Here is a 17,390-nt window from a genome sequence, read left to right as displayed (position 1 = left end):
GCTTAACAGTTTTGTGACTGCAACAGCATTCACCATCTAACAAAGTGAGCCGTTTCAAATGGCTCTGAGCACTATGGGACTTATGAGCCGTTTCACCCGCTGTCTAACAGAGAAGCAGAATGCTTCGTACGCACTTTCATGCAACAGATGGCCAAGAGTCACACCACCCACACACGGGAACAGGCACCGCAACTCTTTCTCGCCTCCTATAGCTCCCACCCGCGAGACGGACCATCGCCGGCGGAACTTCTGCACGGCCACGACCATCGCAAGCTGCTACACTTGCTGCATCCACCGCAGCATACGGTCCCACCAATGGTAAGCAAGTATCGCTTTACCCCATGCGATCTTTTTCTTTTCAGTGTTTATTTCAACCGTGGGCACTGGGAAAGAGGCGCAATCCAGGAACACATTGGCTTATATATGTACTTTACTGCAGGTCGTGAGGTTTTGCAGCGACACCACCAGAAATGAATTCGCGAATGTCATTTGCCCCGTGATTCTGCTGCTTTTCTTCCCCCAGATTCACGGCTTCCCGAGACCGCGTGGCCTTTGCAGCTACCCGCTGGTGTCACCAGGGCACCCCAGGAGGAGCAGAAGAACGGGGCACCCTCTCCCCCGCCGATCCCACGGACCTGGACCTGCCATCGCCTTCGCCCTCAGGACTGGACACGTGTCCCGGCAGCAGTTTTCCGAAGGGTGTTTCTCGCAAACCAGATGGTGGGATACAGCTGGGAGTAGCGGCTTCCATCCCATCACAATGTCCAGTGTCCTCCCTCCCTTCCTATCGTCATTCGCATCCACACTATACGACAACGGTGTGGCATTTTGGGAGGGGGGGGGGGGGGGAGGGGGGGGGGAGTATGTGCTGGCGTACGCTGGAGCCAGACTCTCTGGAAACAAGCTGCCAACGGTCTCTCAGCCGCCAGTATTTAGGATTGCTGCTGCAGACCAGAGGGCCAGTTTAGCCAGTTAGTTAGTTCGTTCGTTCGTTCCAGTAGCTCAGTTAGTTCGAGTCTGTACGACATAGAGTTCCAGTGTGTCACTGTGACAGAGCCACAGACTTAGCGACTAGCACAGAGGCAGGCAGCACAGAGCAACCTCGTAACGTACATAGCAGACTACTACCTCAACACCATTGTGGCAATGCGAATTATACAAAAGAGAGCTGTACTTTAGCAGATAGAACTTTAACTTAAGTAGCTCTTTGTTTATGAGTAAAGGACGCAGTTCATTATCTACTGTGTCAGTCCACTAACTACGGATTTTTTTGATGAAAGAACGTAATTTTTAATGGCCATCAATACCTAGTAAAATGAGAAATGCTGTGCATTTTGAAACTACATAAGTGAAAACATTATACATTTATTTTTGTACTGAGGGTGTACTTTTCCATAGCACAACATGTTAGCTGTGTTTTGGCTAAAGAAGCATAAAAATTCTGGAAAAGAAGCATATTTTAACATGGGAAGAAGAGAAGTGTGTAGGTTTTACGTAAAATTTGCCACTCGTGACACTTTTTTGAGTTACAAACGGTTAAACAAGCCAGCAAAAACAAATTGCTGCTTTTTTTGCATTTTCAGTAGAATTCTTTTTAGATACTAAACAAAGCAGAGGTGAGAGTAGATATTCTGAATGGTCACCATGCAAGTGCGGGCACGGAGGGGTCCCGCTTAATACTTACAAAAAACGTTAACATAGGCTTCAGTTTAGGATGGCACTTCCCCTCGAACGCTCAGCATTTCTCCCACAGTGCCTGCCTGCGGCCCCCACCACTACGGCTCCCCCAAGCGTGCCCTGCCAACTGCGCATCTACCGGGCATGGTATTCTGTCTACCTAGTTGCATGAACTGCCACTACCCCTGTGTCTACGGTTCACTTTGTTCCGTTCGGATTTATTACACACAAATTTTGGGAAGTAAATATCATAATTCTAACTCTGAAGAAATCATTCACAATATCTCTACGGTGTACAACTGGCTCCAAACAAAACCCTTAATTGCACATTCTCATTAGTAATGGAATTAGAAACACTCGCCCAGTAGCATGTAGCACCATTCATTCCCCTACTGACTGTGACAACGCATCACAGCAGGGACATCACGAGACACCAAAAGCATTGTGCAAACTGTCTTAATATGTGACTGACTTTAAATGACGACGCTAGGAATGTAGCACAATTGCCTACGTATTACTCACACAGGGATTGTGAGGTTAGATTAGAATAATTACTGCGCGCGCACACACATTCAATCATTCTTCCCATGCTCCATATGTGAATGCAACAGGAAGAAACCCTAAAAATTGTTACAGTGGAATGTATCCTCTACCATGCACCTCACAGTGGTTTGCAGAGTATAGATGTAGATGTCGATATAGACCTGCTACTAACAGGTGGTCACAGCTGTGTCCAAGGGGGCGTATACATTGCTCAGTCGTGTTCCTGTTGTTTCAAGTGAGGTGACTGCATGCAGAGGGGAAGGGCCACAAGAACCGTGAAGCTTGTGTATAGACCAACTGAGCTACCACAGCATTCCACTCTCTACATTGACAGAAATTCGCTTAAAACACTTTATCTCTTACAAAAAACACAAATTCATGTATCATATAGATCTCTACAGCTGGCATTACTATACTGTTGTCGCAAGCATTCTGGCCCCCTCGCTGTCAAATACCAATTGCTGTACCTTAAAGTACTCTGACACCAATCTCAAAGTGCTCCGACACCGATTAGGAATAATCAGGCAGTGAATTGTTTTGTATTTTTACAGATACGGCCAAACACTGTTCGAGCACAGAAGTATAGTGAAACCGCAACTAAATTCACAATCTCATACTTTCACAGAATGCATGAGAAAACCAAAATATGACACCTGTACTTTGTAGAATTGTGAGTATAGCCACAATGCTGTAATTTGCAAGAACAGTCAAAAAGAAACACAGATATCCAAATACAACAGCAAAGTGAGTACAATTTATAATAAAGTCAGGAAAATGAACAGTTTAATGCATTGCAGTGAACAACTCTGCAACAGCTAGCACCGTGCCTAAATGACGAGAGGCGCCGTCCATCTCTAAGCACGCAGCTTCGTAATACGCCTTTTTCGGCAGGAACTGCATAGACAGCTATTGCCAAGAATTTAGTCCCGTATAGATATACTGTCAGTCAGCAAGTTCATTCCACCGCTGGCCACTAGTGATACGAAACATTGTCTCACCGAAGGTAGAAGTCACCTATAGGGCAATGGATTCGTGTACTGTTATTGTGAGATATGAGGGCAGACATATCAGGTTCCACAAGTCACCCCACGTAAATGTTCCCCACAACAGAAAACCAGACCACTTCGCTATTGGCAAGCGGGACGTGCCTCCTCGTGTGCTTCCAACAGGTTCCCAAACTTGTCAGTCCAGGGAATCTATCTTCGTGCTTCAAGTGTGTGCTGGTGTTGACGCTGACCTCTGTGCCCTGTGGGCAGTTGTCGTGTGTGGAGCAGTCTACTGCAAAGCTAGGGGCCACTTCCAGACGGTACACCTGATCACCAGCTGTCGCCATCCTCTGGCACTGAACTCGAAACTGGTTTCCTGTGCTGTGGCACACCTGACCACTGTCACAGCCCGAGACATTCGCCAGAGACCCCCGTCACTGACACACCGTCGCGTACGGTAGTCGACTGGCGGCACTTTTCCCCGAGTCCGGGTATGAGCCCCGAGGGGCTGGCTTCTACCTCGGACCTATGCACTTGCTCGATTTTTGGCCCCTTTATGCATTTCCCAAAATTGTTTATTATTCTTGGCAGTGTGAATGTTCTGCATGCCTCTGACCTATTATTTTTCATGTGACACACCAGTGTCAAGTACAAAATATTTTCAGCATTTGAACAGAACCACCTGTAACTGAGTGCAGAACAATTAAGTCTCGTATCGTGAAGTTGTTTGTTCGATTCTTGGTGTTGTTGTTGTTGTGGTCTTCAGTCCTGAGACTGGTTTGATGCAGCTCTCCATGCTACTCTATCCTGTGCAAGCTTCTTCATCTCCCAGTACCTACTGCAGCCTACATCCTTCTGAATCTGCTTAGTGTATTCATCTCTTGGTCTCCCTCTACGATTATTACCCTCCACTCTACCCTCCAATACTAAATTGGTGATCCCTCGATGTCTCAGAACATGTCCTACCAACCGATCTCTTCTTCTAGTCAAGTTGTGCCACAAACTCCTCCCCAATTCTATTCAATACCTCCTCATTAGTTGTGTGATCTACCCATCTAATCTTCAGCATTCTCCTGTAGCACCACATTTCGAAAGCTTCTATTCGCTTCTTGTCTAAACTATTTATCGTCCACATTTCACTTCCATGCAAGGCTACACTACATACAAATACTTTCAGAAACGACTTCCTGACAAATCTATACTCGATGTTAACAAATTTCTCTTCTTAAGAAACGCTTTCCTTGCCATTGCCAGTCTATATTTCATATCCTCTCTACTTCGACCATCATCACTTATTTTGCTCCCCAAACAGCAAAACTCCTTTACTACTTTAAGCATCTCATTTCCTAATTTAATTCCCTCAGCATCACCCGACTTAATTCGAATAATTCCATTATCCTCGTTTTGCTTTTGTTGATGTTCATCTTATACCCTCCTTTCAAGACACTGTCCATTCCGTTCAGCTGCTCTTCCAAGTCCTTTGCTGTCTCTGACAGAATTACAATGTCATCGGCGAACCTCAAAGTTTTTATTTCTTCTCCATGGATTTTAATACCTACTTCGAACCTTTCTTTTGTTTTCTTTATTGCTTGCTCAATATACAGATTGAATAGCATCAGGGAGAGGCTACAGCCCCGTCTCACTCACTTCCCAACCACTGCTTCCCTTTCATGCTCCTCGGCTCTTATAACTGCCATCTGCTTTCTGTACAAATTGTAAATAGCCTTTCACTCCCTGTACTTTACCCCTGCCACCTTCAGAATTTGAAAGAGAGTATTCCAATCAACATTGTCAAAAGCTTTCTCTAGGTCTACAAATGCCTTTCCTTAATCTTTCTTCTAAGATAAATCGTAGGGTCAGTATTGCCTCACGTGTTCCAACATTTTTACGAAATCCAAACTGATCTTCCCCGAGGTCAGCTTCTACCAGTTTTTCCATTGGTCTGTAAAGAATTCGCATTAGTATTTTGCAGCCGTGACTTATTAAACTGATAGTTCGGTAATTTTCACATCTGTCAACACCTGCTTTCTTTGGGATTGGAATTATTATTGGCATTAGCAGCATTTTTTTAGTTTTATTTGAATTCTATAATTATTACCAAATAGCTATGTTAATTAACATAACTGAACAACTAATTTTCACAAAAATGATATCTCTTGTTTTTAATTACTAGCTGTATGAAACTAAATTTAAATTTGAAGCATCCGTGCAAAACGTCTTGCTAAATAAAAAGGATTATATATTTTAACAATATCATAATGATATTTTCACTCTGCAGTAGAGTGTACCTGGTATGAAACTTCATGGCAGATTAAAACTGTGTGCCGGACCGAGACTCGTACTCGGGACCTTTGTCTTTCGCAGGCAAAGGTCCAGAGTTCGAGTCTCGGTATGGAGGAGGAGGATATTGGTGTTTAACGTTCCGTCGACAACGAGGTCATTAGAGACGGAGCACAAGCTCGGATTAGGGAAGGATGGGGAAGGAAGGCGGCCGTGCCCTTTCAAAGGAACCATCCCGGAATTTGCCTGGAGTGATCTAGGGAAATCACTGTCTCGGTATGGCACACAGTTTTAATCTGCCAGGAAGCTTCAACAATACTGTTCTATCTCTAGAAATAAAGAAAGGATTTTCTTTTCTTTTTGATGTTTCACGTTTTTAAGTATGACGCAAATGTAAGAGGGCTAGTCGTAAAGGACTCTTCATTAGATACCTTTTACTTCTAGTTAAGAACACCACTGTACCGAAACAAGCATCTCAGGGTGCTTCTCAAAAATTATTCTACTACTGTTTGATGATCCATGCAAACCTCTCATCCTTATTTTGGTGAAATGTAAAGGGTAATGAATATGTCTATTTATGTAACTTTGAGATTCAGTAGTATTCATTTGTACTTTAAATGATTTATCTCAGACACAAACAAAAAAGTTATGTCCGAGTGTAATTCTATGACAACCGTAACATAGGGCAGTGACGACACCTACTGGGAGCCTGCTGGTTTCCCCTTTCTACCCATCCTTCTCATATTCCCACTTGTGCAGACAGTGCCCTAAGGGGACTGCACATTGCTTGATTCCAGGACTCTGTGGACTTCTGTTATTCCACGTAACGTGTCACAATTATGTCCCAACCTAAGAACAATAGGAAACAATATCGAAATATTTTATGGTATGATCATTTGTAAATTGATCTTCTAAAAGAAGACAGCTCAGTCACTAAGACGATATCTTAATATGATTTAATGTAAAAAGGGCTGAAGTTTAGAGCTGAAATAATAACCAGAGTAATACGCACAGAGCACATCCTATTATTTCAGTATATTTGAGATTCCTATGCCATAATTACTGGGCCAGAGCAAACATCCAATAAAAGAACAACTTTTCAGATTTGACTGTGTGTCTGGGAGGAGGATTACACAAACTTGAAAAAGAATAACATCTCACCATCCTCCATGCACTTATTTTGCGAATGAGGTACTGATGATTTCTTACTCGCTCCTTTAATACCCATAAAACCAGCCAAGCAACCAGATCGAGGTACATCTTGAGAAAATATAAGGCACACATTTAATTTCCTGTTTGTTTGCAGAAACAGGTTGGGTGGGCACAACCCACTGATAAAGTGCAGTAATTCATTTTCTCCAATTGAAGGGGAAGAGTAATGACTTGGGTACAAAGTTGCTAGTTGAATTTATTCTGTGTGATAGTGAAATGTAGAGGAACATCACAGATATCAAGGTAATGCCATCCGAGACATGGGCATCAACTGCTAACAATGAACCTGAGAGAGGGACTAAGGATGAGAAAGGGACAGGTAACCAGGATAGGTACGTTATGGAATGGAAGCTGGAAGAAGAAGAGAATAGAGTAAAGTGCCTGGGAACAGTGGAGGAAAATCTCCCAACGGATGAACCATAAACGACAGAAGAGGAGTGGGGTAGATTTAAGAGGATATCTGTAGGTAATCTGTGGGAGGACAAGTAACAAAAAGAGATGCAAGAAACAAAAGATACACCTACATCTACATGGTAACTCTGCAATTCACACTTAACTGCCTGGCAGAGGGTTCATCGAACCATTTTCATACTACTTCTCTACCATTCCACTCTCGAATGGCACTTGGGAAAAAGGAACACCTGAATCTTTCCATTTGAGCTCTGATTTCTCTTATTTTATTATGATCATTTCTCCCTACGTAGGTGGGCGTCAACAAAATATTTTTGCATTCGGAAGAGAATGTTGTGATTGAAATTTCTCGCCGCAAAGAAAACCACGTTTGTTTCAGTGACTGCCACCCCAACTCGCGTATCATATCAGTGACACTCTCACCCCTATTGCGCAATAACACGAAATGAGCTGCACTTCTTTGCACTTTTGCGATATCCTCCGTCAATCCTACCTGGTAAGGATCCCATGCCGTGTAGCAATATTCCAGCAGAGGATGGACAAGTGTAATGTAGGCTGTCTCTTTAGTGGGTTTGTCGCATCTTCTAAGTGTTCTGCCAACAAAGCGCAGTCTTTGTTTTGCCTTCCCCACAATATTATCTATGAGGTCTTTCCAATTTAAGTTGCTCGTAATTGTAATTCCTAGGTATTTAGTCGAATTAACAGCCCTTAGATTTGTGCGATTTATCATGGACCCAAAATTTATCAGATTTCTTTTAGTACCCATGAGGATGACCTAGCACTTTTCTTTGTTTAGTGCAAATTGCCACTTTTCGCACCATACAGAAATTCTCTCTAGATAATTTTGTAATTGGAACTGATCATTGGTGATTTTACTAGACGGTAAATTACAGCGTCAGCTGCAAACAATTTAAGGGGGCAGCTCATATTATCTCCTAGATCATTTATGTAAATCAGGAACAGCAGAGGGCCTATGACACTACCTTACAGAACGCCAGATATCACTTCTGTTCTACTTGATGATTTCCGTCTGTCACTGCGAACAGTGACCTCTCTGAGAGGAAATCACGAATCCAGTCACACAACTGAGACGATACTCCACATGCACACAATGTGATTAATAGTCGCTTGTGAGGAATGGTATCAAAAGCCTTATGGAAATCTAGGAATATGAAATCGATCTGAGATCCCTTGTTGACAGCACTCATTACTTCATGAGAATAAAGAGTTAGCTGTGTTGCACAAGAACGATATTTTCTGAATCCGTGTTGGTTAAGTATCAATAAGTCATTTTCTTCAAGGTGATTAATAATGTTCAAGTAAAGTATATGCTCCAAAATCCGACTGCAAATTGAGGTCAGTGATATTGGTCTGTAATTCAATGGGTTACTCCTATTTCCTTTCTTGAATATTAGTGTGAACTGTGCTACTTTCCAGTCTTTAGGAACAGACCTTTCTTCAAGTGAGCGGTTGTATATGATTGATAAGAAAGGCGTTATTGTGTCTGCATACTCTGAAAGGAACCTGATTGGTATACCATATGGACCAGAAGACTTGCCTTTCTTAAGTGATTTGAGTTGTTTCGCAACACCTAAGGTATCTACTTTATTGTCACTCATGCGAACAGCTGTTCTGGTTTTGAATTCTGTAATATTTACTTCGTCTACTTTCGTGAAGGAATTACGGAAGACTGTATTTAGTAACTCTGCTTTAGTGGCACCATCATCGGTAACATTTCCATTGCTATGGCGCAGAGGCGGTATTGACTGTTTTTTACCACTGGTGTACTTTACATACAACCAAAATCTGTTTGGATTTCTACCATATTTTGAGACAATATTTCATTGTGGAAACTATTAAAAGCATCTCGCATTGACGTCTGCACTAAATTTCGAGCCTCCGTGAAACTTAGCCAGTCTTCGGGATTTTGCGTTCTTCTGAATTTGGCATGCTTTTTTCGTTGCTTCTGCAACTGTGTTCTGACGTGTTTTGTGTACCATGGTGGATCAGCCCTGTCTCTTATTAACTTACGTGGTATGAATCAATCTATTGCTTTCAATATTGTATTTTTGAATTTGAGCCATATCTGGTCTACACTTACATAATTAGCTTGGAAGGAATGGAAACTCTCTATTAGGAAGGCATCAAGCGAATTTTTATCTGCTGTTTTAAAGAGCTATATTTTACATTTATTTTTAGTGGTTTTGGTTGACATGGTTTTGAGCCTCGTTACAATGACCTCGTGTTCACTAATCCCTGTACCCGTCATGACGCTCTCTATCAGATCAGGATTATCTGTGACTAAGAGGTCAAGTATGTTTTCGCAACCATTTACAACTTGTGTGGGCTCATGAACTAATTGTTCCAAGGAATTCTCAGAGAAAGCATTTAGTACAATTTCAGAAGATGTTTTTTTGTCTGCCACCAGCTTTGAACATGTATTTTCACCAACAAATCGAGGGTAGATAGAAGTTTCCACTAATTATAATTGTATGAGTGGGGTACTTATTTGTAATGAAATTCAAGTGGAGAAGAAGAATATGTTGTTTAGGGTGCAATTCCACAATAGCACACTAGTACAAGAGAAGAGTACCAGACAAGAAAGAGCTGAAAATTATCCCTGTAATGGTTATAGATATACTACCTAAAGCAACACAAGAAAATTTGTGCCAGACTGGGACCAACCCAAATTTCCTCACGTCACACATCTATTTCTTCTCACAATTTATTAATGCATTTAACCACATTCCCACATATTGGCAGTCCTGTGAAGGTTTTAGAATTAAGAGGAGAAGTCGTAGACTATCATTGTCATTTTCATCATAGGCCCATGTTCGCCTTATGTATATAATTATTTTTGATGACATACTACAGTTTCAAATATTTAAATTTATTCCTACGAATATGAAAAGAAACAGATAGGTGCATGACATGGAAGTTTGGGTCGGTTCTGGGAGCATGCTCGGATAGCCAAATGGTAAGGTGACCACTCAAGATAAGCAGGAAATTCAGGTTCAAGTCCCAATCCGGCACATCTATACCTATTACAGTAAGTTGAACTTCAAGAGTAAGTTTCAATATTTGAATCTGTAGTCTATTATCAAACATAAATATTGGATAGAAAGAAAGAAGCTGAGAGAGTGGCGGCAGATGAGAGAATAAGGCGATGGAAGAGGGAACTAGAATGATGGCGGAAGATAATGATGGTTCAAAAAAGGTCCTGTATGGTTAAAACTGTGCGGCAGAACAATATGACAGACTGTGTCTGAATGGTGAACACAAGTGGTCAACAGGCAGAAAATAAGCAGGAACTTGAGATCAAGTGGGGGGAGTATTCTGAAGAACTCCTCAATCCAAATGGAGACCTGAACAAGGAGGAAGATGTGGAACTGCAAACAGAAGAGGACTTAAGATGGAGAGAAGTGGAAGATAAATTGAAAAAGAAGAAAGAGTGAAATGGACCAGGTTTGGGTGAGCTGAGTGTAGGAATGGGGTGAGAGCAGGAGAGATGGGGGTATGATGGATCTATCAAGTGATAAAAATTGTGTTGAAAAAGGAGGAGGACCCCAGAAAATTTGAAGAAGGGAATAACTGTCCTGATTTTCAAGAACGATAATAGCAAATGAGTGCAAAAACTGTCAGGGAATCACACTTATGAGCCACTTTGGAAACTGGAAGTCAGGGATAAACAGAAGGAAATACGATAGTACAAGATGATGGTTTCAGAGTATGAAAGCCTACAGAAGCTCTGATTGTCACTCTAATACAGCTACAGAAATAGCACTTTGAACATTGAATAGATATTCTGACAGTGATGGCCTTCCTGGGTATCGAAAAGCATACAATAGTAGTGTACGGTGGTGCAAGGTTTGGGAGTTCCACGGGAACCGATGAGGATAAGAGAAATCTACAACGATGGAAGTATAAGCTGTGTGAAAGTGGAAAGAGAGAGCTTGGTCTGGCAGGAACAGAAGAATGGCTGAAGATGGGAAAAATCCACTCTCACCATTGCTTTTCACTGTGGTGATGAATGAGATTAGCAACAGAGTGGCACAAGAACTTAGTGGAGCAAAGATGAAAGCAATGATATCTGCAGACGATTTCGTATATGGGGAGCAAGGAGAAAGTGCAGGAGCAACAAACTGGACAATAGTACGGGATGAAATTTAGCATAAGTAAGTGTGAAATGACAATCAAGGCCGACTACGGAAGGTGGAGAGTTTCTAGTACCTTTGATCCATAATGTGGGAGAGGCGAGCAGTAGCATTCTGGAAGTGTGTCAAAAGCCTGATCTGGAGCAGGGACATCCCTCAAAACAGCAAAAGGGTTATATACAGGATGTACTGGCCTCCTATCCTGATGTGTGCCACAATGAATTGTGTAATGAAAGGAAAAGGGAGAAGAAAAACACAACTTAATGAGGTGAAATTCTTGAGAAATACTATTGGAGTGACAAGGATGGATTGGATAAGGAATGAGAGGATCACAGAATAAATGAAGAATGAACCATTACAGGACAGGGTAGAGGAATCGAGGCTTCGACGGTACGGAGACGTTAAAGTGAGTGAAGAGGGAACACAGGCAGATGCAAAAATTAAAAGGGAAGGGAAAACAAGAGGAAGAACAAGAGATGGCTGGCTGAAAGGTGTGACAGGCTGCGTGCAAAAGACAGAAGAAGACTGGATCGAGGTGGAGAGCGAGAGACGTGGGAAGGCAGAAGTTGATGGAGAGGCTAATGCTCCAAACAGACTCAGCCAGTTTCTTAAAAGTTTATAAGATGATGATGATACGGAGGACAACACTGCAAACACACACACACACACACACACACACACACACACACACACACACACACACACACACACACACACACACACACACACACAAATAAATGAATAAAATTATTCAAGCTGATCGAAGTGTACAGCAACAATGCACCATCATATGCCACAGTAGACAGGAAATGCAAGTACTTCCAGTGTCTTCAAGTCTGAATGACAAAGAATCAAACGGCACACATCTCTCTGTGAAGACCCAGGAATTGCAATAGAAGTGGAGGCCCTGATGTTTGAAGACCTGCCTATATCAACGAAAGACAACAGTGCAAAACTGAGAATCAGTCAAGGATCAGTTTTCCGTCAACTTTAACATTTTCAACACACTGGGTTTCACTACTGTTCACACCCACCAAAGAAGCCTACTGAACAGACGCAATAGTGGAAACGGCGCACCTGTGGCGGCTCGGTGCAGACTACTACAGCAGCCTAATCACCACAGACGAGTGTCGACGCAGAGACAGAGAAGCAAAACGAGTTGTGGAAATGTGGGTTCACCACCGCCAAAAAAGGCCGACACCCAACTGCCACAATAAAAGGCGATACTGGTTATTTTTTTGTGAGGTGCTAACTGATTACGTTAGTGAGAGATACAAACTGCTACATGGCATTCTAGTGAAATCTCCTCACGAGGTTACAGCATTTTGTCTCACCTCCCATAATCACCCGACACGGCGCACGGTAACTTCCTCTCACCCCCCACCCCGGACAAAGTAACCGTTGCGCGGCAGGCATTTCTACGATGAGGACAGGTCAGTTTTTGAAGTGGAACACTTTCCAAACAGCCTAAGTGTAGACTTTTATGACAAAGGTCTCTGATGTCATTGGGAAAAATGTGTCAGATTGAAATGTACTTAGAACACGAATAACAGAGGTGTCTAGTTCAGTCACTTTAGGATTACCGCCTTCACCTGCACGCACCGAGCCTGTGCCGGACGTCCTCAGTCATGCGGGCGAGCTCGCGGTGGCCGGCGGCGATGAGCTGCTTCTCGCGCAGCAGGTCGCGCAGGTTGCTGCCCACGAACTGGCGGAGGCCGTGCTGCTGCTGCAGCAGCACCTCCTGCCGCTCCAGCGTGCCCTCCGTCAGCTGGCCCAGCCGCTCCTGCTCACTCTGCACGCACAGTCACTGGTTACACCACTTCAGTCCAACTTTTTGTGCTCCGGCACATTTAACTAGTGTGAGCCCTACCGACATCACAATCATTATCCTACTACTACTACTACTACTACTACTACTACTACTACCACCACTAAAAACAATTACAATTAAAATTTCTTATACTACAACCTATATAATGAATGTGAAGTCTGGCGTGACACATTCCTTGTAAACTTATAAAAATCCCGTGTTTAGCCGGAACATGTTAATCCATATTCTATCAGTGGGTCAGTCACACTGTATTCGTATTTACTGTCGACGATGCTCGTACATGAAAATGTGACCTCACAAAGATACAACATGTGATCAAAAGTATCCGGACACCTGGCTGAAAATGACTTACAAGTTTGTGGCAGCCTCCACCAGTAATTCTGGAATTCAATATAGAGTTGGCCCACCCTTAGCCTTGATGACAGCTTCCACTCTCGCAGGCTCACCTTCCATCAGGTGCTGGAACGTTTCTTGGGGAATGGCAGCCCTTTCTTCACTCCGTCCTGCACTGACGAGAGGTATCGATGTCGGTCGGTGACGCCTGCCACGAAGTTGGCATTCCAAAACATCCTAAACGTGTTCTACAGGATTCAGGTCAGGGCTCTGTGCAGGCCAGTCCATTACGGGGATGTTATTGTCGTGTAACCACTCCGCCACATGCCGTGCATTACGAACAGGTGCTCAATCGTGTCTAAGATGCAAACGCCATCCTCAAATTGCTCTTCGACGGTAGGAAGTGAGAAGGTGCTTTAAACATTAATGTAGGCCTGTTCTATGGTAGTGCCACGCAAAACAACAAGGGGTGCAAGCCCCCTCCACGAGAAACACGACCACACTGTAACACCACCGCCTCCAAATTTTACTGTCGGCACTACACACTCTGGCAGATGATGTTCACTGGGCATTCACCTTAGCCCCACCCTGCCATCGGATCGCACATTGTGTACCGTAATTCATCACTCCAACAAATGTTTTTCTACAGTTCAATTGTCCAATGTTTACACTCCTTACACCACGCGAGGTGTCATTCGGTATTTACCGACGTGATGCGTGGCTTATGGGCAGCTGCTCGACCATGAAATCCAAGTTTTCTCACCTCCCGCCTAACTGTCATAGTACTTGCGGTGGATCCCGATGCAGTTTGGAATTCCTGTGTGATGGTCTGGATAGATGTCTGCCTATTACACATTATGACCCCTCTTCAACTGTCGGCGGTCTCTGTCAGTAGACAGACTATGTCGGCCTGTGCGCTTTTGTGCTGTGTGTCCCTTCACGTTTCCACTTCACTATCACATCGGAAACAGTGGACCTAGGGATGTTCAGGAGTGTGGAAATCTCGCATACAGACGTATGACACAAGTGACACCCAATCACCTGACCACGTTCGAAGCCCGTGAGTTCCACGGAGTGTCCCATTCTGCTCTCTCACGATGTCTAATGACTACTGAGGTCACTAGGTCACTGATACGGAGTACCTGGCAGTAGGTGGCAGCACAATGTACCTAATATGAAAAAACGTATGTTTTTGGGTGTGTCCAGATACTTTTGATCACATAGAGTATGTTGAACCAAATCAAGAATACGTTTCCAAGTAATGCTAATGATCGTCCACCAGAGACCAGAAATTGCCTGAAGTTGTATAAAATGATTTCGAGGATTTCTCTCCTGAAGATATGAAATTTTCATTTTTAATTTTTCAAAATTCCAATTTCTGAAGCTCTCTCATACCCTCCCTCCAAGCTCAGTAATACAAACAGAAACGAATGGATTACTGGTAAGCATAATCACTAGTTCAATTGTAGAAAACTGGCTCAACTTGTCATTAAATTCTGTGGTTAGAAGTTAAAGATGCTTGGCAAAAGATTATCACAGTTATTGACATTCACAGTTCCCAGAACTAAATTCAAAGCTGGAAAGGGTAATACGGGATTTCTTTTTAAATGTGCAATCCATAATTTCAGTTTCCTCTGGAAACCATTTACTGTACTTTTCACAGCTGAAATTTTGCAATTTTTTCCTTGTAATTGGAGGTTTAGCTCACTTAATTTTGAGGTGGTATCTGCCGAGCAATCTAAATTTTGGAGGCACAATATCTTGTCAGTTTTTCGACTATAAGGCCTAGAACACAATTTCAGATAATCTGGTTTCTTATCCAGAAGATTGCAGAATCATTGTAGAGTTCTCCCCCTAATAACGAGGAGAAAATGGTAAGCTCCACAACCAAATTTCCCAGAAACTTGGCTCAATGGAAGTGGGGTCAAAGACAGCGAACACGTGTCTTGGCTTACCCTTACAAACTCGACCATTTCCGGGAAAAAGACTAGCAAAGTTTTCAAGGTACTCTGTGTGCATTTTAGCACACAATAAGTACAACTGAAGCGGTCGCACAGTTGCCGGTGTTGTGGCTTCACACTCTCACACCCCATGTTTGAAATCCAATTATTACTTTTATTTTCATTTATCTATTAATTCATCGATTAATTCATCTATTAATTGTCTGTCTCACAACTGAATTAAAAATAAGAAGAGAAGAATGAGAAAATCTTAAATTTTTTAGTGAAATCCCTGTAGTGTATCTTGATTCATAATCAATAACAGCTACCAATTTTCAGAAACAATGCTGCGAAGTTATTGCCAACTCATGAAATCTTCAGCAGTGTTAATGACGTTTCTTTCCCAAGTAAGATTCATACGAAGAAATATCACTGTGATAAACCTGCCTTTGCACGATGTTCATGGTGTTTGGAATTTCGTGTTTGCAATTGGTATCAACCAAGGAAATGCACCAACCCTTCCTGAAGAGTAAATATAAGAATAGAATGTAAGAATTGATATAAGAATGAAATATAAGAGTATGAGAATTTAAAAAGATTGAAATTCCTGAAAATACCATTCACATATAATCTTACGCATTTTGGTTGGCGAAAACCACAGCCATTTTTGTAAATTACGCAGTAAGGAATACTGAATTTTAACATACCCATATATAATGAATGTATGACACTTATTGTGAAACCCAGTTATAATTTTACATTTAATGTAACACCCTTGTATTCTCTAATTTAATATGAATAATTTTTGTAGTAAATTTCTACAAACATGGGTAGATAAACAAAGTTAAATAAATTTAAAGAAGAATCGAGTTTCAAACACTGGGCACAAAAGTTGTAGAGCTGCGATGCTGCCCGCTGTCCCACCGCTTCGGTTCAACTTTCAGCAATGCTAGAAGGTGTACAAATTACGGTGATAACTTTGACTGCCATTTTCTTAGAAACGGTCAAGTTTCTATGGGTAAGCTTATTTTGGACCCTCTGGAGTTCTGGGAAATTGGACGACGGTACCTTTCATGTTCTCCTTGTAAGCCACTTTACGTCTGCATGGAGAATTGTGTCACCATGCTCACACACTGATATATTCAAAAACATTTCTGAACAATTGGTGACATGTAGAAGACAAACAGATATAATTTACTACACGAGTTACATCTGTAACATGGCTCAACTTAAAAACCTTTGCTCATGAAGCTTTCTGGTGGATGATATAGTGATACAAGTTTGAAAATTAATCATCTTTAGCCCAAAGAACAAGAAACCCATTATTTTTTTCCATTCATCTATATCTATATTCCACAAGCCACCTGACGGGGGTGGTGGAGAGTACTTCTGGCACAGACTTTTCCCATCGTGGTCATTTCGTGAGGTATATGTGGGAGGAAGTAATATGTTGACTGACACTTCCCAGAATGTGCTGTTACAAAATTTCAATAGTGAATGTCTCTGTGATGCACAAAACCTCTCTTGCAATTTCTGCCACCAAAGTTTGTACAGTCCCTCAGTAATGCTCTCACACCGACTAAACAATCCTGCCCCCCCCCCTCTCTCTCTCTTCCTCCCTCCCCCTCTCCCCTACTACTTCTACCTGGTAACGCGGACCCAGAATACTCGAGAATTGGTCGAACAAACTCCTTGTAAGCCACATATTTCATGGATGAGCCCTATCTGTTGTTAATGCAACAAGTTTAGAGTGTGGAAAGTTGGTACCTTCAGCAAATTTCAGGAACGCATTAATATGTCTTCTCCCCTCGGCAGCACTTTTACAAACTACTCCTTAACTGTAAAATCGTGAAACACTAGTCTAACAAATAAACACAACTCTCCGGTATCAGAAATATACACGTTCTCATCCAACTGGAGCAAAAATAGTCACACGACTGCCAGTCCCGATATAACTTACATTCTAAATTTTTAGAAATTTCTTCAACACATCTAGCAGCAGCTTGGGAGTCAACTAAAGTCC

At 42.4% G+C, this 17,390-nt stretch overlaps 1 protein-coding gene across 6 annotated transcripts in view; it reads right to left on the bottom strand.

Annotated features, from left to right (window-relative positions):
- LOC126426814 (protein brambleberry-like) overlaps positions 1–17,390 on the bottom strand; it is a 207,469-nt gene that overhangs the window by 110,132 nt on the left and 79,947 nt on the right. For all 6 annotated transcript variants that reach the window (XM_050088818.1, XM_050088822.1, XM_050088819.1 and 3 more), the window contains exon 5: positions 12,866–13,055. In XM_050088818.1, coding sequence (XP_049944775.1) covers positions 12,866–13,055 — 190 coding nt within the window. The remainder of the gene's footprint in view (positions 1–12,865; positions 13,056–17,390) is intronic.

The sequence above is a fragment of the Schistocerca serialis genome, chromosome 11 (genome assembly GCF_023864345.2).
Source record: "Schistocerca serialis cubense isolate TAMUIC-IGC-003099 chromosome 11, iqSchSeri2.2, whole genome shotgun sequence".
Lineage (NCBI taxonomy): Eukaryota > Metazoa > Arthropoda > Insecta > Orthoptera > Acrididae > Schistocerca > Schistocerca serialis.
Note: the sequence above shows the minus strand (reverse complement) of the source record. Positions and strands in the feature narration are given on the sequence as shown.